The following is a 26649-nucleotide window of genomic DNA, read 5'->3' on the forward strand; positions in this document are numbered from 1 at the left end:
CAGGAAGGACGACAAAGTGAACCGCTAGGACACTTGATGGTGCCTGCTTGTGCAGGGTGGTCACTCCTTGGCCAAAAGGGAGATTTCTTCAGTCTTCTGTGGAGCAGAACTTCGAAGTCCAGAGTTTCTTCTTGTAGAGTTTCAAATCAGGATTAATCTAATTTGGAATGGGACCAGCTCCTACCTTTATTCTCCTAAAGGGGGCTGTACTGCGACTAGGTCCCTCCCATGGGCGGTACCAGGAAGGGGGGTGGTTTACACCCCCTATCCTTTGTCAGGTTTCGCGCCGGAGCTGGGGCTGGAGTGCCCCAGCAACTGGTTTGAACCGGGGTATGCACAGGGACACCTTGTGTGCCCCAGGCATTTCTCATTCCTTTCAGCCTGTCCTACCCAATACACAAAATCCTGTCTGGGGTGGTGCTAGCACCTCCCAAGGCAGGAAACCCTTTGTCCAGGCCTCCATCGCTGGAAGGACTCCCAGCAGCAGGAGGTCAGACTTGTGTCTGTGGTGGCAGCATCCATTTTGTGATGCTGAGGCTCGAGTTAACTTTAACCAGGGTTCACAGTTACATACATGTCGTGTCCCTCTAGAAGGGTGGAATGCTAACACCGTCGCCAGAATTGGCAAGGGGTTAGTATTCCAATTCGTATGACACCTTACTTGAGATGATTTGATAATGCTATGCTAAAGTTAGCAATAACCGCGAGGATTATAATGCACTTAAGAGTATATGGTATAGCGTTATCATGGAAACAGCTAAAGGACTTGGTTCCGAAAGCTGCAGACAGGCTCAGCCCTTGGACGCCAGGGCCCGGCAGTCGGTGCAGGTTCGGTCGTCGTGGTCGAGGCCTAGACACTGTAGACACGGGCAATGGGGGTCGGTAACCGACATCAGTTGGCTGCACTTGGAGCAGGGTTTAAACCCGGGCATCCCAACCGGCACCGTCGGAGTCAATCGACTCGAAAAACAGATCAAAAAGATTAAAAGTTTAGTCAAAAAATGACTAAAGGCTACTACTTCTCCGAATCTGCGCTTAGCTGGCGCGGAAAAAAGAAGAACTGACGTCAGCGAGCGAGGGTGGCGTCTAAGTACTCTGGTGACATCATCCCGGCACAGACGATGCCGACGACGGACGCACAGCCGAAGACGACGCCTACTGACGCAGGGGTACTGCTACGCAAAAGTTTCCGGATCCAGTCTGACGCCTGGGGATATTCTAAGGAAAGGAATCTAATACTAACCTGTTTCTTTCAGATATATGAACCCTGCGAGTAACCTCCTCTGTTTGAGAAATTGCCTCTTCCTTTTGCACCACGAAAGGAAGACTTACGGAATTGCAGAGTTCCTAGCGATCCTGCTATTTCCGTGTCCTCCTTTATGGCTTGTAGAAGTGTAGGAGAGTAGGGTCTACAATCCTATGATCACCACAGATTTTTGCTTTTTGCTTCACTGGTTTACGACTTCTCTGGCTGTGGGCCTGCTAATCAGACCCACAGCCTTGCTGTTCTCTCACTAAATTGACACGTGTACCTTAGGTGCATTTACCAATTGGTACTGGGCCACCTTATCAGACCCTGTAACTCAGGGCATAGGTGTACCCAGGGCCTACCAGGGGCTGCAGCATGTATTATTCCACCCCTGGCTGGCCATCTAAATCTGACACAACTGGCTGCACGACAGCTGGGGCGAGGTGGTGTAATCACCCCTTGCTTTAGATATAGTATACCTATATCTAACCCTAAAATGGACACCCGTATTCCTATCAGTCACTCCTATGGCAGGCCTTGACAATCCTGAAGGCAGAGTGCTTGGAATCGTGTGAGATGGTGCTCTGGCATGAGCTGAGCCCGTTTGCAGCTTGCAGAACCAAGTCCTAATAGCTGTTCCATGATAACGCATACCATATACTCTTAAGTGCATTATAATCCTCGCGGTTAAATGCCAACTCTGGTATCGCTTTATCAAAACATGTCGAGTAAGGTGTCATACGAATTGGAATACTAACCCCTCGCCAATTTTGGCGACGGGGTTAGCATTCCACCCTTCTAGAGGGATACGACATGTATGTAACTGTGAACCCCGGTTAAAGTTAACTCGAGCCTCAGCATCACAAAATGGATGCTGCCACCACAGACACAAGTCTGACCTCCTGCTGCTGGGAGTCCTTCCAGCGAGGAGAGCTTGAACAAAGGATTTCCTGTCAGGGGCGGTGCTAGCGCCATCCCAGACAGGGTTTTGTGTATCCTGGGTAGGCAGGGCTTTAGAGGAAGGTGACTGCAAGTGGCACCCCGGTGCTCACTATGCATCTGCCGGCTAGAACCAGTTCCAGGGGCACACCAGCCCCTGAGCTGGGGAAAGTCCGGCATGGGAGAGGGGTGTAACCACCCCCCTTCCTGGTCCCACCCATGGGCAGGACCTAGTCGCGTGCCAGCCCCTTTTCCTAGTATAAAGATAGGAGCGGGCCCCCTTCCAAATTAGATCATCTTTGAATCCTGAAACTACTTTCTACGAAAGGAACTCTCGACTTCTTCTCAAGATTTCTCCCTTGTGACTAAGGAGTAGTCACCTTGCATCCGCAGGCACCATCCAAGTATCGCGGTCTGCTGTAAGTCTCTCCTCCGGATCAAGACTGCCCAGCTCGACGAGAACCGGCTTCCCTGGCACCTCTGACCTCTACCTGCATCATCAGCCCAGCTGAGATTCGTGGGTGTGACGAGACCTCGAGGGACCGGTCATCTTCAGGACTGCACGACGCTTGCCCAGCACGACCGCTGAGGGATCCTCGAGTGAGTGCTTTGGGGTGTGAGAAGCCTCAACCCTGAGCAGCTCCAGCACCGAAGTTCAGCCTCCCAGCCTCCACGAGATCTGCGTGGGGCCCTTCTGCTATTTGCTGTTCACCGCGTTGTCTGGCTACTAGCCTGCTGGCTTGTGGCCTTCCCGACGACGAACGACAACATCAACACCGCTGGTCTGGTTGCTCCAGACTGGCCCTTGCTCCCCTCCAACAGAGGAGCACCCCGGATCCTCCTGGTCCACACCACACGCCATTTTAAGTCCACCGCGTGGGCTTGCGTTTGCCAAGACTTGTTGCCCCAATCCTGGGTCCAGCGACGTCGACAGCAGATACCATCGTGTGTCATGAATCCACACCAGCCCTTCCTTAAAGGCTACATATCCCCTTTAGGAATATGCAGTATTTCCCTTTTGGAAACCCACCCCTGTCCCGTGCGCCCGCACGCTTCAAAATCAGTGTGTTTTGAGTGTACAGTATTTCATGTTTAATACAGGTCTTGTATTCCCATTTAGTGTGGTTTTAGGATTTGGAACTAGCGTTATTGTAACTTGTTATTGTCATCTTACAAATGCTTTGTGCAGGTTTCTGTGTTGTATTACAGGATTTGAAATCAGCATTTTAAGAAACCAAGCCTTCGCTGTGAGCGCTATCGGAAAACCAAGCCTTCACTCAGGGAAGCGCTCTCCCCTCATCCCTCGCACGCGCCTTTTGGTGAGCTTCAGATGGGATCGGGGAACTTCTTTCTCGCGCACGTCCTGTGTGCGTAATCGGGTGGGGCTGGGTGCGGTCCAGTATTTAAACCGCACCCAGCCTTCTGGAAGGCGCTTTGCCTTCAGACTTCCATCGGAGAAGCTCGCGTTAGGACTTGGAACCTACCTGAAGGCTTCTCAACTCGGCAGGACTTCTTCAATGCTCCTCATCATGGCGATTCGTCCTCTGCAATCATGTTGATGACCCGAGAAGGCTAAGAAGCAGAAAGCTAAGTACTTTTATTTTATTAAAAGGCGCCCTTCGCAAGAAAGGTCAACAATAATTTTTGGAACTTTGATTCACTGAAGAAAACGCAAGGAAAGACTTTGGACATTTCCGATTTTTTGTATCTCAGCTTTCTAATGAAGAACTTAATTTAGGATTTTATGTGTGTAACGTTTAGAGCAATATTTTGATTGTGACTTTTGGCAATCCTTGTTATGAATAGGGTATTGTGTATCTTTTTGGTCTCAGCTTATCTTTCCTGAATTTAGAGGAAAAATTACCAGAACCCCAAGTCTAGGAAGCAAGAAGTTAATTGCAAGTAAGTGATAGATTGGTTAGGAAGGTTTTGCGAAGGTCTTTTAATGAATGTAAAAGTAATCCGTCTTCTTTAATTTCCAGCCTGATTCAACTTGAGCATACAAGCCCACAAGCTGACCATTTATCCTAGAAGACGACTTCATCTTCCTCTCCTATCACCTTCTCCTCCTATAAAGAAATACTGGACGAAGGCCAACATCTTACTGATCGCAGGTAGGGGAACATCAAAACTTTCAGTCTGAGCCTTTGGTGTCTTGACTAGATTAGTTAAAGGATCTAGAGTAGATTAGGAGGAATCTATTGGACCCAAAAAGTAAAGTCTTTGTACTTGTTGCCTCGCAGGTCGACAGCAAGAATCAAGGTTCTTCACTACGACGTCCAGTACCGGCCCTCCTCCCTAATTTCTAGTTAAATTCTTGCTGTGATCTTAGAACCAGTAAGTTTTAGTTAGTAATCAGGGAAGTTGGTCCCTTGCGTCTCTGCGGAATCATCTACGTCATCCTAGAGGGCATCTGTGCAAGCAAGGTAAGGGACGACGTGGATAGCTTGACAGAAGGCAAAGCCCACGTTGATTATTCCGCCCAGACGCAATGGATCAGGTATCTATGCAGGATTTGGCCACAGTGTTAGAAGCAATTAGGCAGGATAATGCTGCTTTACGTAGGGATCTATCCTCTCTCCAGGAAACAGTGCAGCAGAAGTCTGTTTTGAAACCAGCCGCTTTTCAGGGTTCCTCCAGTTCAGGTTCTCCAACACAAGTCCATGTAGTTACTCCGGTACCCACCCCCTTAGCCCCTCCTGAGAGATTTTATGGAGATTGCAATAAGTTCTCTGTGTTTTTGCAACAATGTCATTTGCACTTCATAGCAAAGACCACAGCTTTTCCTGATGACTCTTCTAAGATTGCATTCATGTTGTCCTACATGGGTGGAGACGCTGCCCTCTGGTCAGTCCCCTTAGTGGAAAGCGATGATCGGATCTTGTATAATTTTAGGGACTTTGAGAGGGCTTTAAGAAAGATGTTTGCTAAACATCTATTTGTCCAGTCAGCTGACAATGAGCTATTAGGTTTGAAACAAGGCTCATCAGACTTGTTACATTATATATCTAACTTTAATCGTTTGGTTTTAGAAGCAGATTGGCCTCAGAACAAAAGAATTTCAATCTTCTATAGGGGTTTAAAGGACGAATTGAAAGACATGATCACCCAGATTTTAGACCCCCCCGAAGAGATAAGTGCATTCATTGACCTAGTGGTGAAACTAAATCACCGTATTTCTGAAAGAAGGGGAGAAAGAGGGAAGTCAGAACACAAATTGGTTTTCTTCAAGGAAAGATCCACATCAGCACCTAACAAAGAATCTAGTTCCAAGTCTGATACGGTAGAACCTATGCAAATAGGTTCTATCTGAGGTCCCTTGTCTAAGGAAGAGAAAGAAAAGAGGCGTCGATTAAATCTATGTCTCTACTGTGGGAAGACAGGGCACTTTGTGAAGGAATGTCCCACTCGACCAAACAAATTTAAGGTGAAATCTTCCGATTTGGCAGTCACACAAGAAAAGTCGGAAAACTAGAAAACTCGATAAAGGGAGAGGTCGGTTTATCGAGTTTGTTCTCTAGTTTGGCCTCAACTCTTCCTCCTATTGGTTGTAGACACTTTTCAATTCTTGTAGAACTTCGAGGTCTGCTTCCAGAATCTTCTTCTAGACAGGTAGAAGTCATCATAGATTCAGGTGCTACCGGAAATTTTATAGACTCTCATTTCTTTCGTCAGTTAGGCTTCAGATCTTTGCCAAAAGACCATCCAGAGATCGTCAGAGCTGTGGATGGCAAAGAATTGACTTCAGGTCCAGTAAATAGACAAACAGAGGTATTAGAAATGGATTGTTCTCCAGTACACAGGGAGAGACTACAATTTGACATTATTGATGCCCCTCAGTTCAAGATGATTTTAGGTATGCCTTGGTTGGTGAAACATAATCCGTCCATAGATTGGGTAACCAGGTCAATCACTTTTCAGTCTCCAACTTGCATAAATCATTGCTTCCTTACTAGGAGATCTAAGGATATGATTCAAGGTTTTGATTTTGGATTGGAATCACCCAACATACTAATTCTTGAAGGAGTACCATCTGTGTATAATGACCTATCTGATGTATTTGACAAGAAGAAAGCCAACACCCTTCCACCACATAGGGATTTCGACTGTAGAATAGATTTGGTGCCTGGAGCTACCTTACCCTGCAGCCGAATATATGCACTTACTGAGGCAGAAAATGCTCATCTAAGAGAATATCTGGATGAGTATTTAGCTAACGGCTTCATAAGACACTCTAAGTCTCCAGTTTCATCAGCTCTTTTTTTTATTCCTAAAAAGGGAGGGGAGCTGCGCACGTGTATCGACTACAGAGCCTTAAACAACGTAACCATAAAAAACAGGTACCCCTTACCTTTGATTCCTACACTATTAGACCAAATAAAGAAGGCTAAAATTTATACAAAACTGGACTTACGCGGAGCTTACCATTTAGTTAGAGTAAGAAAAGGGGACGAATGGAAGACAGCATTCCGTACCAAATTCGGTCTCTTTGAATACCAAGTCATGCCATGTGGTCTATGTAACGCTCCTGCAGCCTTCCAGTTTTTTATAAACGAGGTTTTACATGAGTTCATTGACATCTGCTGTGTAGTTTACATAGATGATATTCTCATATATTCTAATTCAGAGGAAGAACATGTAAAACAGGTTCGCGCCATTCTTCAAAGACTACTTTCAAACTCACTCTTCGTAAAATTGGAAAAGAGTCTGTTTCACGTTTCCAAAGTGGATTTCCTGGGCTACATTATTAGCCCAGAGGGAATTGAAATGGATCCTAAAAAGGTAGAGGCGGTAACAACCTGGCCGATTCCCACTTCAGTGAAACAAATCCAAAGTTTTCTAGGATTTGCAAATTTCTACCGCAGATTCATTCAGAACTTTTCTCAGGTTATAACACCCATTACCAAACTGTTGAGAAAAGGAGTCAAGTTTTCATGGTCCCCAGCTGCTGATGAAGCATTTCAGAACCTAAAGAAGAGATTTACCATGGCTCCGATTTTAAGTCATCCAGACCCTAATTTACCTTTTATTGTGGAAGCAGATGCTTCTCAATTTGCATTGGGTGGCATTCTTTCACAACGAGATTCAGACACTGGCCAAATGCACCCTATAGCTTATTTCTCTAGAAAACTATCAGAAGCCGAACAAAACTATGCAATTGCTGACAAGGAGTTGTTAGCAATCAAAGCAGTGTTTGAAGAATGGCGTCACTACCTATTAGGAGCTCGTCACCCTGTAACGATTTATACTGACCATCGGAATCTCCAAGCTTTGAGATCTGTGAAGGCTCTATCTGCTAGGCAACTGCGCTGGTCCATGTTTTTTAACGACTACAATTTTGTAATCACATATCGCCCAGGAAAGGAGAACTTAAAAGCGGATGCTTTATCTAGACTAGGAGAAAAGAGTCCAGATCAACCTGAGGTAGTTCACCCTGTAATCCCAACTTCTTGTTTTCAGGGGAGTTTAACTGTTTGTGACATCATTAACGACATTAAGGAAGCTCTAAAAGAAAAGGAAATGGAACTTTGGAAAAAGGATCATCCTTTTCTAATTGAGGAAGACAATTTGTTGAAGGTTCATGACTTGATCTTTGTCCCAAATGAGAAAATTCAAAGATCCTTAATTCATTTTCATCATGATACGGTTCTGTCAGCTCACCCAAGCGTTTTGAAGACTATGGAACTCATCAAGAGAAAGTTTTGGTGGCCTTCCATGTTTAAAGACATTAAACAATTTGTGGAAACTTGTAGCATTTGTATCCAGCACAAATCCTCTCACCAGGCTCCTAGTGGGTTGTTAATGCCTTTACCTATTCCTCCTCAACCCTGGCACACTATTTCATTAGACTTCATAGTTGAACTACCTGAAACCAAGAAGGGATTCAATACAATATTGACGGTGGTAGACCAGTTCACCCGAATGGCCCATTTTATCCCTTTAAAGAAGCTTCCAACTGCCTTGGAGCTAGCCCATTTGCTCATGGTCCATGTGATTAGACTACACGGAATTCCTTCAGTTGTCATTTCGGATAGGGGATCTCAGTTTGTTTCTAAGGTTTGGCAAAAGCTGAGTTCTTTGTTACACATGGAGGTTCGTTTATCCTCTAGTTACCATCCCCAAACCGATGGTTTAACTGAAAGAACTAACCAAACGATAGAACAGTATCTTCGTTGTATGTTACCTAATGTTTCTGAAGAATGGTCTGATCTGTTAAGTCCTTTGGAGTTCGCCTACAACAATTCGGATCATTCGTCTATTAACATGTCTCCATTTTTTTGTAATTTCGGTTTCCATCCAAAAAGCATTCCCGAAAACTCCAATAACAACATCAATGATTCTGTACCCACAGTTTATGATTATGTGTCCAAGATATTTACTATTCAGGAGGATGCTAAATTCAATTTGGCCAAAGCAAAAGAGTCCCAAAAGGAAGCTAAGGATAAACATCGTTCTGAACAACCTCCTTATGAAGCAGGTGACAAAGTATGGTTGAGTACCAAAAATTTGAAATTAAAGGGGAACAGAAAATTTAACCCAAGATTTATTGGCCCCTTTCCCATCGAAAAGGTACTAAACCCGGTTTGTGTGAAATTGACTCTCCCTAGCAAATACCTAATACACCCAGTCTTCCATGTCTCTCTAATCAAGCCTTTTCATCCTCAAACTCGAATTTCCAAATCTCCGCCTCCTATCTTAGTTGAAGGCAACTCAGAATTTGAAGTAAAAACAATCTTGGATTCCAAACGAGTTAGGGGAAGGCTGTTTTACCTCATTGACTGGAAGGGTTATGGTCCAGAGGAAAGATCATGGGAGCCTCTAGAACATCTTAAAAATGCTCCCAGATTGATTCGAAATTTTCACTTAAGACACCCTGACAAACCAAAACCCATTTCCACAGTTCTTGGGGGGATCTTGAGGAGGGAGTACTGTCATGAATCCACACCAGCCCTTCCTTAAAGGCTACATATCCCCTTTAGGAATATGCAGTATTTCCCTTTTGGAAACCCACCCCTGTCCCGTGCGCCCGCACGCTTCAAAATCAGTGTGTTTTGAGTGTACAGTATTTCATGTTTAATACAGGTCTTGTATTCCCATTTAGTGTGGTTTTAGGATTTGGAACTAGCGTTATTGTAACTTGTTATTGTCATCTTACAAATGCTTTGTGCAGGTTTCTGTGTTGTATTACAGGATTTGAAATCAGCATTTTAAGAAACCAAGCCTTCGCTGTGAGCGCTATCGGAAAACCAAGCCTTCACTCAGGGAAGCGCTCTCCCCTCATCCCTCGCACGCGCCTTTTGGTGCGCTTCAGAAGGGATCGGGGAACTTCTTTCTCGCGCACGTCCTGTGTGCGTAATCGGGTGGGACTGGGTGCGGTCCGGTATTTAAACCGCACCCAGCCTTCTGGAAGGCGCTTTGCCTTCAGACTTCCATCGGAGAAGCTCGCGTTAGGACTTGGAACCTACCTGAAGGCTTCTCAACTCGGCAGGACTTCTTCAATGCTCCTCATCATGGCGATTCTTCCTCTGCAATCATGTTGATGACCCGAGAAGGCTAAGAAGCAGAAAGCTAAGTACTTTCATTTTATTAAAAGGCGCCCTTCGCAAGAAAGGTCAACAATAATTTTTGGAACTTTGATTCACTGAAGAAAACGCAAGGAAAGACTTTGGACATTTCCGATTTTTTGTATCTCAGCTTTCTAATGAAGAACTTAATTTAGGATTTTATGTGTGTAACGTTTAGAGCAATATTTTGATTGTGACTTTTGGCAATCCTTGTTATGAATAGGGTATTGTGTATCTTTTTGGTCTCAGCTTATCTTTCCTGAATTAAGAGGAAAAATTACCAGAACCCCAAGTCTAGGAAGCAAGAAGTTAATTGCAAGTAAGTGATAGATTGGTTAGGAAGGTTTTGCGAAGGTCTTTTAATGAATGTAAAAGTAATCCGTCTTCTTTAATTTCCAGCCTGATTCAACTTGAGCATACAAGCCCACAAGCTGACCATTTATCCTAGAAGACGACTTCATCTTCCTCTCCTATCACCTTCTCCTCCTATAAAGAAATACTGGACGAAGGCCAACATCTTACTGATCGCAGGTAGGGGAACATCAAAACTTTCAGTCTGAGCCTTTGGTGTCTTGACTAGATTAGTTAAAGGATCTAGAGTAGATTAGGAGGAATCTATTGGACCCAAAAAGTAAAGTCTTTGTACTTGTTGCCTCGCAGGTCGACAGCAAGAATCAAGGTTCTTCACTACGACGTCCAGTACCGGCCCTCCTCCCTAATTTCTAGTTAAATTCTTGCTGTGATCTTAGAACCAGTAAGTTTTAGTTAGTAATCAGGGAAGTTGGTCCCTTGCGTCTCTGCGGAATCATCTACGTCATCCTAGAGGGCATCTGTGCAAGCAAGGTAAGGGACGACGTGGATAGCTTGACATCGTGGGACAGCTCGCACCTCCATCCTGGTCGCCAACAATGCCTCCTGGTCCGTGAGACTGCAGAGCCCAGCGTCGCCCACTCACCTGGTCGAGGTGACTCCATCCGGTGCCATCCTGGTGCCCATCTAATCACTGGCTAGTGATTCAGAACTTGGTCCCCTCTGCTTACAGGTGTCTTCCATCTTCGATCCAGGCTTGGATCCCTCCGAATCTCTTCACTGGTCGCCTGCCAGCAACTTCTTCTTTCAGGCTCCCTAGACTGCAACGAGGATTCCCGACGTCTTTCCAGACCTATGCATCCGCAGCCCCTGGGCTAGGTAAACTCAGTATTTCGGTGCTCCAGCATAGCTTTGCTATCCAAAGGTCCAGATCCTTTTTCGTTTCAGCTCTACCTAGTCGGATTCATCCGATAACACTAACTTTACGAAATCTAGCATCCATAGACTTTGTCCCGCATCCCGAGTGAGAGTGCTCACTCTGCACCCGGTCTCCCTAGGCCTCCTGCTAGTAATCTGAAGGTTCAGAAGTCAAGTCCTAGCGATCCTAAAGCCTATTAGAGTAGTACTTACCTGCTAGTAATTTCGCATTCCACTTTTAGAGTATATGGTTTTTCGTGCCCCTCGGGCATTTGTGTAAATTGTGCGACTTTGCGTATTTTCCTAATAGCTTTGTATTGTCCTTCGCGCCCTGTCCTCATAAAGAGTCCAGGGCTGTTGTGTTCTAAATAAATATACTTTATTTTCATAACAACTTGTGTGGTGTCCTTTCACTTGGTGTTCAAGGGGTATATGTGATGGTATAACAGATGGCTTAATACGCCCTCTAGAGTCTAGCCTAAAGACTGCTCTTGTCCACGCTACTAGGATAGCTGGTCTATGGTTGACTTACAACCAATCATCAATAAGGGTCGTTTGGAATGATACACAGTGATCACTAGAATAGTGAGCACTACATATCAGGCCAACTTCTCACAAGAAGCTCATCCATATGTTGCCCGAAAAGGAACACTCCATCATAGGCCAAGTCCATGATCTTAGACTGGACCTCCCAGCGAAAGGATGTAGATTTTAGCCATCCTTGCTTTCTCAGAACAGCTGCACCCGCCAGCTGTCTGAAACCTGTAGCCGCCACGTCGACTGCAGCATCAATTATTTCAGCCGATGCACATTCACCCTGGGCCCTTTTCGCAAACCCGTGTTACCGTGCCGGGAGGTCGTGATCTCTGACTGGGGACTCTGAAGGTCTGTGGGGCTGCTGTTTGGATTCTTGACGCAGTCCAAGAAACCTCTTACTACCGAGTAGGCGTGTTATATACGTTGTAAGCTAGATCTTGTATATAAGCATCTTGCTAAACATATAAGGGACAAGTACTATTTCCACCACCGGCGGCAGATTGGATCAACTTCACCTTAAATAAGGCACATCGAGCTCCCTTATCAAGTATAGTATTTGTGCCCTTCATTACCTGTGGACCTGTTCATTCCTTTTTCGTGTCTATGTCGCCTAGGAGACCGGCTCTCTGGCCTAATTACAGCAAGAGAGCATAAGGCATTTCCCAGACCTGTGGAAATGCGTTTGTTTCAAAACACGCTCACTTTTTTACCTCAGCTGGCACGCGGTTTGAATACAGACAATAGCCCTGACGAAGTTACAACAAGTAACGAAACGCGTTGGCTGTGCATGGGTTTTTGGGTAGAATTACCGAAATAAAGAAAAGAAAACTCAAGATTACAAGTATCTGCGTAATTCCTTCACGAGTGCGCCTTCCATTTTTTGTTTAAAAATGTGTTTATCGGTCTTGTGCCCAGGGACAACGGGCACGGGAAGTGTGCTGCACCAACATTACTTTTACCTGGACTAGTGCTTTGGTTGTGCTGAACCTTGGTCAGGTTGTCCTGATTCTTTTGGTTGCACACATTCACCTTCGTGCAAAATCTTTTTGGCTTCAGACTTCTCAGGCTCCAAAAGCTTCTCAATGTAAGGCGCTATGTCTGACCACATCTGCCCGTTATGCCTCCCAAGTATTGCTAGGGCGTTCGCTGCACGGACATTAGTTGCCGCTATAGTGGAGACCTTCTTGCCTATTGAATCAAGACGTCTTCCCTCCCTAACCGGGAGAGCAGTGATTTGCGAAGAAGGATTTCTGGCCCTCCTCTGAGCCGCCTGGGCAACAACTGCTTTAGCTTGACCAATAAGGCATGCCGGTGAAGTGAGAGGCGCCTTATATTTGTTATCTACTCGAGGTAGAACTGCCGGCAGAGAGTTTGGCGTAGCCATTATCTTCAAACTCTCCTTCCAAATAAAGTCAATTATCGAGATGGTATTCACTTGTCTTTGTGATAATCTTTAAAATCATATAGGAAGCATTCATCCTGTTTAGCCTCCATTGTGATAAGAAACCTTTTCGTTGTCCTGTCCATAATTTGATGAAAAGTCGCAATGTCTACCGGCGGAGGTGGACCCACTGGAGAAGGAGTTTGAGCCTGATAGTCGTCTCACTCCGACAGTACTGACTTGTCGTCTACCTCGCCTTCTTCTCTTTCCTCATCAGAAGTAACATCATCCTAGGTGTGATGAGATGGTGCTGGCGAGGGAGGTATTTTAGGTTGTGTCTCTGAAGTTGGCAGCGGAGAAGATTGTCTTGGTGGTCTTAATGGTGCCGTAGAGGTTTGAGCATAGGCGTTGAGAGGCGTGAATCACCTGATTCTGAAGGTGGGAATCGGTGATAATAATCACTCAACATATACTGAAGGTTATATAGTAGATCCAGAGGCATCTACGCGGAAGGCACTGACACAGGAGCCCGACCAGAAGGCTCAAGGAGTTGTTCCTCTTCTTCGTGCTCTTCATCCTGGTATTTTATAAGCAGCTCAGATGGGCTTCTGGCTGCACGAAAACTTTCATCCTCGTAGGATTCCTCCTCAGAGTCTAACAACTGCTCCGGCAATTTTAATGGAGATAGAGCCGTTAGGGATGATCCACGTCTCTCTAGCAATGGAGCTGTGGTAGACGGTGAAGGAATAGGAATTGTAGACTGCTTGGCTGACCACACTTGCAGTTCTGTACAAGCTGACAGTGGAGGCGTCAACGGTGACACCGTCGTCGGTGTCGTGGATGGAGAAAAAACAGTATCCGTCTGTGGAACAGCAACTTCCGTTGACGGTGTCGCTGTCTACGATACCATCTTCGTCGATGATGACGTCGTCGGGAGTGTCTTCTTCGTCGACGATGATGTCGTCGAAGGGAGTATTTTCTTCGTCGACAGTAACGTCGTCGACGGGAGCGATTTCATCGTCGATGAGGTCGTCGTTGACGGCAGGGTAATCCTCGTCGACAAGGATGACGTCGACGGGAGGATGATCTTCGACGATGAGCTAGTCGACGGTATGACGGTCGTCGACGCCTGTGTCGACGACGAAGTACTCTTCGACAGTACCTTTAGAAACTTTGTCGACGGAGGGGCGTCGACGATCAATGGCACTATCTTCATCGACGAGATGGGACGAATTGATACTTGAACACATCACCATAACTGGTCTTGGTGAGGATAATGTCACCGTAGATGTTGAAGAAGCGCTGACGTGAAGACATGTCGACGATGGAGCTGTTGTCGACGCTGAAGTGGACAAAGTCTTACTCTGAGGTAAAATTTTATGAGAAGCTGTCTTGGAAGATGAAGATTTTCCAGTTTTCCTTGGGGGTGTACCAGGACCAGATTTAACAGGTGGAGAAGCCTCTTTTGAAGTCAAAGGCACGCCAGAATCCTGAGAGGATTGGGCTTTCTTCAACACCATTGCCCCAGGAGAAGCCTTCTCAACCTCAGCCTTCCTCTTTCTAGAGGACATAGTAGACCCAGAGGCTATACTCCCTACCTGAGAAACGGGGTTATCCTGGTCCTTGATCTTCTGGAGCCACAGGAGAAGACGACCCTCTCTGTCCCAAGGGTTTTCTGAGGAAAGGTTCTGCAGATTTTAACCCTCCTTTACCTAATGATCTGGATATAAACAATATATACACTTCTTGTGAGGATCCTCCTTAAAAAGCCTCAGCTTCCCACAAGAATCACAAGCCCTAAAGAGGGATCTTGAAGTTGACATCTTTAGAAGGTAAAAACCCAACCAAAGTAAGAAGAAACTCAGCAGAGCTCAGGGAGACTCCCTTCACACGACGTGCAGTAGAAAATCTGAGATCCTGAGCCTCTGAGGAGAACATTCTGGTGGGTGCTGTCGCCTGATTGGCTGCAGTTTGTGTGAGAAGGTGGCCTGATATGCAGTGCTCACTATTCTAGTGAACACTATGTATCAGTCCAACAACCCTTATTGATGATTGGTTGTAAGTCAACCTTATAGACCAGCTATCCTAGTAGCGTGGATACGAGCAGTCTAAGGCTAAAGACTCGAGAGGGCGTGTTAAGCCAGCTGTTATACCACACATATACCCCTTGAACACCAAGTGAAAGGACACCACACAAGTGTTATGAAAATAAACAGTGTATTTATTAGAATCACAACAGCCCTGTACTCTTTATGAGGACAGGGTACTAAGCACAAAACAAAACTCTTACGAAAATACTTAAGTTAGCACAGTATATACCAATGCCCGAGGGGCACGGAAAACCATATACTCTGAAAGTGGAATGCGAAATTACTAGCAGGTAAGTACAGTACTAATAGGCTTTGGAATCGCTAGGACTTGACTATAGAATCGTTAGATTACTTCTAGGAGGCCTAGGGGACTCGGGTGCAGAGTGTGCACTCTCACGCGTGATGCGGGACAAAGTCTATGGTAGCTAGATTTCACAAAGTTAGTGTTCTCGGGAGAACCCGACCTGGTAGGAGGAAAACGAAAGTGGATTCTGACCCTTGGATAGTGAGGCTATGCTGGGGCACCGAAATGCCGAAGTTACCTAGCCCAGGGGCTGCAGCTGCATAGGTCTCAAAAGACGTCGGGAATCCTCGTAGACGGACCAGGAGCCTGGAAGAAAGATGCTGGCAGGCGACCAGTGAAGAGAGTTCGAAGTGATCCAAGCCTGGATCTTGAAGATGGACGATACCTGAAAGCAGAGGGGACCAAGTTCGTGACTACTAGCCAGTAGTCAGGTGGCACCAGGAGGGCACCGGATGGTAGTCACCTCGACTAGGTGAGTGGGCGACACTGTGCTCTGCAGATCTCACGGACCAGGAGGCGTTGTCGGCGACCAGGATGGAGGAGCGAGCTGTCCCACGATGGATGAAGCTGTCGGTGTCGCTGGACCCAGGATTGGGCAACAAAGCCTTGGCTAATTCAAGCCCACGCGGTGGACCTAAAATGGCGTCTGGAGTGGACCAGGAGGGTCCGGGGTGCTCCTCTTTTGGAAGGGAGCAGGGCCAGTCTGGAGCAACCAGACTAGCAGCGATGATGTCGTCGGGCGTCGTTAAGAAGGCCACAAGCCAGCCGGCTAGTAGCCAAACAACGCGGTGAGCAGCAAAAAGCAGAAGGGCCCCACGCAGATCGTGGAGATGCTGGGAGGTTGTACTTCAGTGCTGGAGCTGCTCAGGGTCGGGGCTTCTCGGACCCCAAATCACTCACCAGAGGATCCCTCGGCGGTCGTGCTGGAAAGAAGTTGTGCAGTCTTGAAGATGGCCGGTCCCTCGAGGTCTCGTCGCACTCACGGTTCTCAGCTTGGCTGTAGAGGTGAGTAGAGGTCAGAGGTGCCAGGAAAGCCGGGTCTCGTCGAGCTGGGCAGTCGGATTCCGGAGGAAGGACTTGCAGCAGACCGCAGTGTTCTTAAGATGGTGCCTGCGGATGCAGGGTGACTACTCCTTAGTCACAAGGGAGAATCTTGAAGAAGAAATCTTGAAGTCCTTTCGTAGAAAGTCGTGTCTTGATTCCAAAGATGATCTAATTTGGAAGGGGGCCAACTCCTAACTTTATACTAGGAAAAGGGGCTGACCCGGTGACTAGGTCCTACCTATGGGTGGGACTAGGAGGGGGATGGTTACACCCCTCTCCCATGCCGGACTTTCCCCAGGCCAGGGGCTGGTGTGCCCCTGGACCTGGTTCTAGCCGGCAGATGCGTAGTGAGCACCGGGGTGCCACTCAGCAGTCACCTTCCTGTAAAGCCCTGCCTACCCAGGATACACAAAACCCTGTCTGGGATGGTGCTAGCACCGCCCCTGACAGGAAACCCTTTGTTCAAGCTCTCCTCGCTGGAAGGACTCCCAGCAGCAGGAGGTCAGACTCGTGTCTGTGGTGGCAGCATCCATTTTGTGGAGCTGAGGCTTCGTTTAACTTTAACCGGGGTTCACAGTTACATACATGTCGTGTCCCTCTAGAAGGGTGGGATGCTAACCCCGTCGCCAGAATTGGCGAGGGGTTAGTATTCCAATTCGTATGACACCTTACTCGACATGTTTTGATAAAGCAATACCAAAGATAGCATTTAACCGCGAGGATTATAATGCACTTAAGAGTATATGGTATGCGTTATCATGGAACATCTATTAGGACTTGGTTCTGCAAGCTGCAAACGGGCTCAGCTCATGCCAGAGCACCATTTCACACGATTCCAAGCACTCTGCCTTCAGGATTGTCAAGGCCTGCCATAGGAGTGACTGATAGGAGTCTGTGTGTCCATTTTAGGGTTAGATATAGGTATACTATATCTATAGCAAAGGGTGATTACACCACCTTGCCCCAGCTGTCGTGCAGCCAGTTGTGTCAGATTTAGATGGCCATCCAGGGGTGGCATAATACATGCTTCAGCCCCTGGTAGGCCCTGGGTACACCTATGCCCTGAGTTACAGGGTCTGATAAGGTGGCCCAGTTCCAATCGGATAATGCACCTAAGGTACACATGTCAATTTAGTGAGAGAACAGCTAGGCTGTGGGTCTGATTGGCAGGCCCACAGCCAGGGAAAGTCGTAAACCAGTGAAACAAAAGCAAAAAAATCTGGGTGATCATAGGATTGCAGACCCTACTCTCCTACAGTTTGGTCTATACAAAATGACTAGGATAGTCATGAGTGTGGAAGTTTTGTACACTGTAGCTTAGGGCTACTTTACTTCCTGGCTTATTATTACCAAGGTTTTGGTTTTTCTATAAGCATATTATTGCTTTTTTAGGTATCGTGGAACTCCCACTCCAACAACAGGGAATGATTCAGGCATGTGAATATATGAAAGACTCCCCAATACTGGACAACTATAACTAACTGTTTCTTTCAGATTGCTTTGATAGGGGGCCAGATGCCTAAAAAACACTCGGCTATGGTTACAGATAGAAGACAGTAACACAGGGTAACCAAAATACATACTATGTTCTTAGCACTATGTTTGATGTTAGATGGCACAGGGGAGGAGAGTAGTTTGTAAAATAAATGTGAGGTTGTGTCCATAGCATAAGCAGCATTCACCAGTACAGGAGAGAACATTTAAAATGTGATCAAAAGTATGACCTTCGATGAGGGGAAGTCAACTTGAGAGAGGTGTCTAACCAAATGGCCACCTGTAATTAAGTCACTCTGAACACAAGACGTAGATTGAAATTGTTCGTTGTCAGACTCCTCTTCATTCCTAGTATTTTGAAATGTACTTAGAATTAAGGGCCAGATGTATGACCATTCAAAATGTGACTCGCAATTTGTGCTCAATTGACAGAGACTGATTGCGATTCCCAATGGGGTCGCAAAATGCAAATCTCATGCATATTAATGAGCCACTCACAATAAGCGACCCCATTGGGAATGGCTGGCCCTCTCAGGGATGGTGGCCTGCTGGGCTCAGCAGACCTCCATGTCTGGGACTGATTTTACATAAAACAGCTTCTTTTTTTTTTTTAATGCAGCTCGTTTATCTTGAGGAAAACAGGATGCATTTCAAAAAGAAAAATTAAACCTTTTTGTTTCATTTTATAAGGGCAGGTAGTCCCTGGGACCACTGCTTGCCCCTAAAAAATATTTTCACCAGCATTTGCAAAGGGGAGGGGGTCCCCCGGCCCCTTCCCTTTTGTGAATGTATTACCACCCTCTTGAAGAGGGTGGGCATTTGCAAGTTTTTTCATTCATACATGGCTTTGCAGTCACTATTAGGAAGGGAACGCCCCTTTCTGAAGTAGTCGCAAAACCTATTTAGCGAGTCACTAATAAACTTTGACTCACTAAATAGGCTTTGTACATGGTCCTGTAGCTTTCTGCTGTCTCAAACGGGTCATTAAACAGTTTGCGCATGCAGAAATGGGTCGTACATCTGGCCCTAACTCCATTTGTGGATGTTAGAAGTTTCCTTGCAGTCTTAATGTCTGTTTGGAGCATCTTGCAGAGAGTATCTCTCTGCTGGATGATAAAAATGTCTAAAAAAAATGTTTATTTAACAAGATAAGCACTAGACTTTCCCTACAAAGTTCTGTTTATGGTAGCTATGTGAAAAATGGGAACAAAGACAACTTTAGCATGAAACATCTAGGAGGGAAATACATTCTGTTCTGAAAACAAGTTTGTCTTACCTCCAAGGACATTGGCACATTCTGCTTTCGGACATTGTGATTGTGCTGGTCTGTGTTCAACATTATGACTGCATAAGCAAGGGCAAAGCCCGCATCATTGTGAGCAAATGGCGTCCCATTAATTTTCTAGAGCAAAACATTCATGTGAAAGAAAATATTTTAAACATTGAACAACTAAACAACATAATAATGGCAATAATGACTGTTCTGTCAAAGGAAACATAGCATCATTATGCTAACTCAATATTAAAAGAAACAAACCTTTAAAAAGTGCACTGGCTACTGTTGCACCCCTTCAGCGTAAGCCAAGAGTTTTACAGATAAGTAGCTATTGATTGCATCAAGCTTTGAAAATCATTTATTTCATGACAAAGAAATAGAACCCTTGTTAATTCAAATGTATTACTGAGAAATAGTATCAGTTTGTGTTTAATAATTCTAAAGGCATCATTTCGAAATTATAGTGCATTCCTTTGAAATGCATTAAGTGCAGAACTACTGAGAAAAGCAATTCTAAGATTTTTTGGGGAACAAAAAGACAAAAATAATGTAATCATCAACACACTTTAAAGAACAAGTTATTTACCTTCAGTTATGCCTTATCTGGTAGAGACAATCTAGCTACATATTCCTTATCTTCGAATTATCCATAGGTGTCAGCCATTTTCTAGATGTAACCCTGTTGTAGGAGAGAAGGGTCTGCTTTCCTATGGTCACCCCACTTTTTGCTTTTTGTTTCACTGGTATTCGACTTAATGTGGCTGTGGGCCTGCTAATCAGACCCACAGCCCAGCTGCTCTCTCTCTAAATTCACTAAAATGTACTTTAGGTGCATTACCAATTGGAATTTGGACCACCTTATGAGCCCCTATATAGTGTTCCATAGGTACCCAGGGCATAGGTGCATCCAAGGCCTACCAGGGGCTGCAGCATGTATTATGCCACCCTTGGCTGGCTACTCACATTGACACAACTGGCTGATCACTCAGCTGGGGCAAGGTCGTGTAATCACCCCTTGCTCAGATATAGTATGCCTATATCTGACCTTATGTCTAGACACATATACACCTATAAGTCACTCCTATGGCAGCCCTTAACAATCCTGGAGGCAGAGTGCTTGGTTTTAGGTGAGCTGGTGCTCTAGCATGAGCTGAGCCTGTCTGCAGCTTTCGGAACCATGTCCTTATAGCTGTTCTAGGATATTGCCATACCATATACTCTTAAGCGCATTATGAACCTCGCAGTTAAATGCTAACTATGGTTTGGGTTTATCAAACCATGTCGAGTAAGGTGTCATACAATTTGGAATACTACCCCCTCGCCAGTCCTGGCGACGGGGGTAGCATTCCACCCTTCAAGAGTGGGAAGACATGTTGTTCCTACTATTCCCGGTTAAAGTTAACCAGAGCCTCAGCATCACAAAATGATGCTGCTACCACTGACACAAGTCTGACCTCCTGCCTGCTGCTGGGAGTCCTTCCAGCGAGGGAGGCTTGGACAATAAGTTTCCTGCCTTGGGAGGTGCTAGCACCACCCCAGACAGGATTTTGTGTATTGGGACAGGGAGGGCTGAAAGGATTGAGACACTGCCTGGGGCACACAAGGTGTCCCATGCATGTTCCAGTTCAAACCGGTGCTGGGGCACTCCATCCCCAGCTCTGGCGCGAAACTGGACAAAGGGAAAGGGGTGTAACCACCCCCTTCCCTGGTCCCACTCATAGGAGGGACCTAGCAGGTAATCCAGGCCCTAAGATTGGTATATAGGTAGTGTAGGAAGGTACATCCTGACTATGGTTGCCCCCAACTTTTTGCCCTGTGTTTTAGCTGGTTTTGGACATAGTCGACCTGGGACCCTGCCAATCAGGACCCCAGGCCTACTGCTCTCTCTTTAAAATGGATTCCATGTACCCTAGGTACATTTCCAATTGGTACTGGGCCACCCTATCAGACCCTGTAACTCAGGGCATGGGTGTACCCAGGGCTGCCAGGGGCTGCAGCATGTATTATGCCACCCCTGGCTGGCCTCCTAAATTTGACACAACTGGCTGCATGACAGCTGGGGCAAAGTCGTGTAATCACCCTTTGCTGTAGGTGTAGTATACCTATACCTAACCCTAAAATGGACACACAGATTCCTATCAGTCACTCCTATGGCAGGCCTTGACAATCCTGAAGGCAGAGTGCTTGGAATCATGTGAGATGGTGCTCTGGCATGAGCTGAGCCTGTCTGCAGCTTGCGGAATCAAGTCCTAATAGCTGTTCCATGATATCGCATACCATATACTCTTAAGTGCATTATAATCCTCGCGGTTAAATGCTATCTTTGGTATTGCTTTATCAAAACATGTCGAGTAAGGTGTCATACGAATTGGAATACTAACCCCTCGCCAATTCTGGCGACGGGGTTAGCATTCCACCCTTCTAGAGGGACACGACATGTATGTAACTGTGAACCCCGGTTAAAGTTAACTGAAGCCTCAGCTCCACAAAATGGATGCTGCCACCACAGACACGAGTCTGACCCCCTGCAGCTGGGAGTCCTTCCAGCGAGGGGAGCCTGGACAAAGGGTTTCCTGTCAGGGGCGGTGCTAGCACCGTCCCAGACATGGTTTTGTGTATCCTGGGTAGGCAGGGCTTTTCAGGAAGGTGACTGCTGAGTGGCACCCCGGTGCTCACTACGCATAGGCCAGTCAGAACCAGTTCCAGGGGCACACCAGCCCCTGGCCTGGGGAAGTCCGGCAGGGGAGAGGGGTGTAACCACCCCCCTCCTGGTCCCACCCATAGGCAGGACCTAGTCACCGGGTCAGCCCCCTTTTTTTAGTATAAAGATAGGAGCGGGCCCCCTGTTCAAATTAGATCATCTTTGGAATCAAGATACCACTTTCTTCGAAAGGACTTCACGATTTCTTCTTCAAGATTCTCCCTTGTGGCTAAGGAGTAGTCACCCTGCATCAAGCGGGCACCATCCTAAAGAACACTGCGGTCTGCTGCAAGTCCTTCATCACGAATCCGACGACCCAGCTCGACGAGACCCGGCTTCCCTGGCACCTCTGACCTCTACTCACCTCTACAGCCAAGCTGAGAACCGTGAGTGCGACGAGACCTTGAGGGACCGACGATCGCCAAGACTGCACGACATCTTTACTGCAAGCCCACCGTGTCCCCCACTGGTGAGTGCTTTGGGGTCCGAGAAGCCCCGACCCTGCGCAGCTCCAGCACCCAAGGTCAGCCCCCCTGCATCTCCACGATCTGCGTGGGGCCCTTCTGCTGTTTGCTGTGCACCGCGTTGTTTGGCTACTAGCCGGCTGGCTTGTGGCCCTCTGAACGACGCCCGACGACATCTCTTCTGCTGGTCTGGTTGCTCCAGGCTGGCCCTTGCTTCCTTGTTCAAGAGAGGCACCCCGGACCCTCCTGGTCCACTCCAGACGCCATTTTAGGTCCACCGCGTGGGCTTGAATTTGCCAAGGCTTTGTTGCCCAATCCTGGGTCCAGCGACGCCGACAGCTTCTAACTTCGTGGGACAGCTCGATCCTCCATCCTGGTCGCCGACAACGCCTCCTGGTCCGCGAGATCTTCGAGCTACAGCGTCACCCACTCACCTTGTCGAGGTGGCTACCATCCGGTGCCCTCCTGGTGCCCACTGACTACTGGCTAGTAGTCTCGAACTTGGTCCCCTCTGCTTTCAGGTGTCATCTATCTTCGAGATCCAGGCTTGGATCCAACTGAACTTTCTTCACTGGTCACCGGCCAGCATCTTTTCTTCCGGCTCCTGGTCCGTCTACGAGGATTCCCGACGTCTTTTCAGACCTATGCAGCTGCAGCCCCTGGGCTAGGTAACTTCGGCATTTCGGTGCCCCAGCATAGCCTCACTATCCAAGGGTCAGAATCTACTTTCGTTTTCTCCCTACCAGGTCGGGTTCGCCCGAGAACACTAACTTTCTAATTCCTAGCTACCATAGACTTTTGTCCCGCATCTCGCGTGAGAGTGCACACACTGCACCCGAGTCCCCTAGGCCTCCTAGAAGTAATCTAACGATTCCCTAGTCGAGTCCTAGCGATTCCAAAAGCTATTAGTACTGTACTTACCTGCTAGGAATTTCGCATTCCACTTTCAGAGTATATGGTTTTCAGTGCCCCTCGGGCATTTGTATATACTGTGCTAACTTAAGTATTTTTGTAAGAGTTTTGGTTTGTGCTTAGTACCCTGTCCTCATAAAGAGTACAGGGCTGTTGTGATCTTTAAATAAATAACTGTTTATTTTCATAACACTTGTGTGGTGTCCTTTCACTTGGTATTCAAGGGGTATATGTGTGGTAAACGGCTGGCTTAACACGCCCTCTCGAGTCTTTAGCCTTAGACTGCTCGTATCCACGCTACTAGGATAGCTGGTCTATAAGGTTGACTTACAACCAATCATCAATAAGGGTTGCTGGACTGATACATAGTGTTCACCAGAATAGTGAGCACTGCATATCAGGCCACCTTCTCACAGGTAGGAGCTGAGTCCCAAGACTTTAGATTATCCTGAATGATACTCTGAAACAAAACTCTTGACCTTCATTACTCAACTGTGAAAGAAGACTACTGAAGAATCTCCCTTGTGGTCAAGGAGTGACCACCCTGCACAAGCAGGCACCATCCAGCGATCGACGACTTGCTTTGCCGCCGCCTCCCGCCGGAACCCGAGCCCAGAGACTGACAAGAACCGGATTCCCAGACATCCAACTGTTTGATCCACAGTCCCTGCAAAGCTGAGACCCGTGGAGGCGACGAGAGACGTGGGACTGTCCATCTTGAAAAGTCTGCGACCTGCTAACTGTGCAGCCCCCCGAGGCCTCTTCGAAGCTGTGCATTGGGGATTAAGAAGCCCCAGCCTCGAGCAGCATCTGCACCAAAGATCAGCCCTGCACCCTCCACGAGTTCTGCGTGGGTCCCTTTTACATTTTCCTGCTCGACGCGTCTGCCCGGTCACTTGCCCGTTGGCTAGTGGCCATCTTGGCGACGATCTTTTGAAACTACACCGGTGGTCTGGTTGCTCCAGACTGGCCCTTGCTTCCTTCAAAAGAAGCAGCCCCTCAGACCTTGCTGGTCTGAGTAAGAAGCCTAAATTGTATCCTGCGTGGGTTGCCTTTGCCAAGGCTTGTTGACTCCAATCCTGAAGCCGACACAGCCGACAGCGAGAGCCTTCATGGGACAGTCCGTGCCTGACTCCTGGTCGTCGTCGACACCTCCTGGTCCACGTGGCTGCAGAGACAAGCTTCCCATCAGCACCCGATTGCTTTGCGACATCTCCTGGTTCCTTCCTGGTCACTGGCTAGTGACCCAGACTCTGTCCCCTCTGCTTTCAGGTCTTCTACATCTTCAATCCACCCTTGGATCAACCCGGACTCTTTCTCTCCTGGCCGCCTGCAGCATCTTTTCTCCAAGGCTCCATAGAACTCCACTAAAGAAACCCGACACACTTTGGGACCTATGCACCCGCTTCCTGTGGGTTAGGTAACGAGAGTACTGTGGTGCTCCTGTAAAGAGTAACTCTCCTAGTATCCTAGTTTCAAGTGGTTAGGTTCTAGTCCAGTCAGAAGACTCCCAAACCTTTAACTTTTTATGCACCCATTGCCTCCTATGTGTGCACACTTGTGCCTTTAGACTCTGCACACGCATTCCGTTGGCCTCCCTAACCATTGTTAGTCCAATGTAGCCTCAGCGATTCCCAAGGCCCTAGGCCATACCATTGTTTGTGACGTGGTACTTATACCATTTTTTTAGTATATGGTTTAGCGGGCCACCCGGCCCTATCCATAATTGTGCAACTTTTGTAAGTTATATTAAGTTACTTGTTATGCGCTTGTGCTTCTGTGCTTATCAAGAGTTCATGGGATTTCTTTATAAATAAATACATATATATTTTTAATATATATGCTGTGTGGTGTCCTTTCATTTGGTATTAAAGGGACTGCATATGGTAAAACAGCTGGCTTCACATGCCCTCTTGAGTTTAGCCTAAGACATGCTACCTCTAGGATAGCTGGTCTATAAGGTTGACTTTACAACCATCACCATAAGGGTTGTTTGGACTGGTGCAAGGTGCTCACTAGAATAGTGAACATCATATACCAGGCCAACTTCTCACACCTGTGTGCCGGTAAGTGGACTCTTTCATCTCTGTGTTGGCGTCGTCTACACTAAAAGTGACATACACTGTACCTTTACAGTCGCCACACCTCGGTGTAGGAGAGTAAGGTCTGCAATCCTATGGTCACCCCAGATTTTTACTTTTTGCTTCACTGGTTTACGACTTTCCCTGGCTGTGGGCCTGCAAATCAGACCCACAGCGTAGCTGTTCTCTCTCTAAATTGACATCCATGTACTTTAGGTGCATTTACCAATTGGTATTGGGTCACTCTTGTAAGTCCTTGTACAGTGTACCATAGGTACCCAGGGCATAAGTGAACCCAAGCCCTACCAGGGGCTGCAGCATGTATTATGCCACCCCTGGCTGGCCATCCAAATCTGACACAACTGGCTGATCAATGAGCTGGGACAAGGTGGTGTAATCACCCTTTGCTTTAGATATAGTATACCTATATCTAAACCTAAAATGGGCACATATACTCCTATAAGTCACTCCTATTGCAGGCCTTAACAATCCTGGAGGCAGAGTGCTTGGAATTAAGTGAGATAGTGCTCTGGCATGAGCTGAGCCTGTCTGCAGCTTTCGGAACCAAGTCCTTTAGCTGTTTACATGATAACGCTATACCATATACTCTTAAGTGCATTATATTCCTCGCGGTTATTGCTACCTTTGGCATAGCATTATCAAAACATGTCGAGTAAGGTGTCATACGAATTGGAATACTACCCCCTCGCCAATTCTGGCGACAGGGGTAGCATTCCACCCTTTTAGAGGGATACGACTTGTATGCAACTGTGAACCCTGTTTAAAGTTAACTCGAGCCTCAGCATCACAAAATGGATGCTGCCACTACAGACAACGATTCAGAAAAGGGGGTGGTGATGAACAGAGTGTCTGAATTAAGCAGACCACTCTTACCCAGTCCAAAGATCAGGGCTTGATCCATCACCGTTTTTTAGCTCACTGCACCATCCCAGCTCAGAACCTGGCTACATGCAAATTAGTCTGACCCTGGCCCAGTGCATCATGGGAACAGGGCAGACCAAACTACCAAGCCAATTCTTATACTGGGAAGGAAACAAGCTTCCGGGGACCGGTTTCTGGCATTTCAGCCGTCTTCGGCCGGGCTTGCTTGAATCCTGATGGTGCAATGAGCAAGGGACTCACATCTGAGTATATCCTTCCACGCTTATGGTGGACAAAAACGATTCAGAAAAGGGGGTGGTGATGCCAGAAACTGGTCCCCGGAAGCTTGTCTCCTTTCCGGTGAAGAATTGGCTTGGTAGTTTGGTCTGTCCTGTTCCCATGAGGCACTGGGTCGGACTAATTTGCATATAGCCAGGTTCTGAACTGGGGTGATGCAGTGAGCTAAATAACGGTGATGGATCAAGCCCTGATCTCTTGACTGG

At 46.9% G+C, this 26649-nt stretch overlaps 1 protein-coding gene across 6 annotated transcripts in view; it reads right to left on the minus strand.

The window, feature by feature from the left end:
- The window catches only part of GBF1 (golgi brefeldin A resistant guanine nucleotide exchange factor 1), a 2509897-nt gene that overhangs the window by 1228281 nt on the left and 1254967 nt on the right, over positions 1 to 26649 (minus strand). For all 6 annotated transcript variants that reach the window (XM_086922141.1, XM_086922138.1, XM_086922142.1 and 3 more), the window contains exon 20: positions 19107 to 19232. In XM_086922141.1, coding sequence (XP_086778267.1) covers positions 19107 to 19232 — 126 coding nt within the window. The remainder of the gene's footprint in view (positions 1 to 19106; positions 19233 to 26649) is intronic.

The sequence above is a fragment of the Lissotriton vulgaris genome, chromosome 5 (genome assembly GCF_964263255.1).
Source record: "Lissotriton vulgaris chromosome 5, aLisVul1.2, whole genome shotgun sequence".
Lineage (NCBI taxonomy): Eukaryota > Metazoa > Chordata > Amphibia > Caudata > Salamandridae > Lissotriton > Lissotriton vulgaris.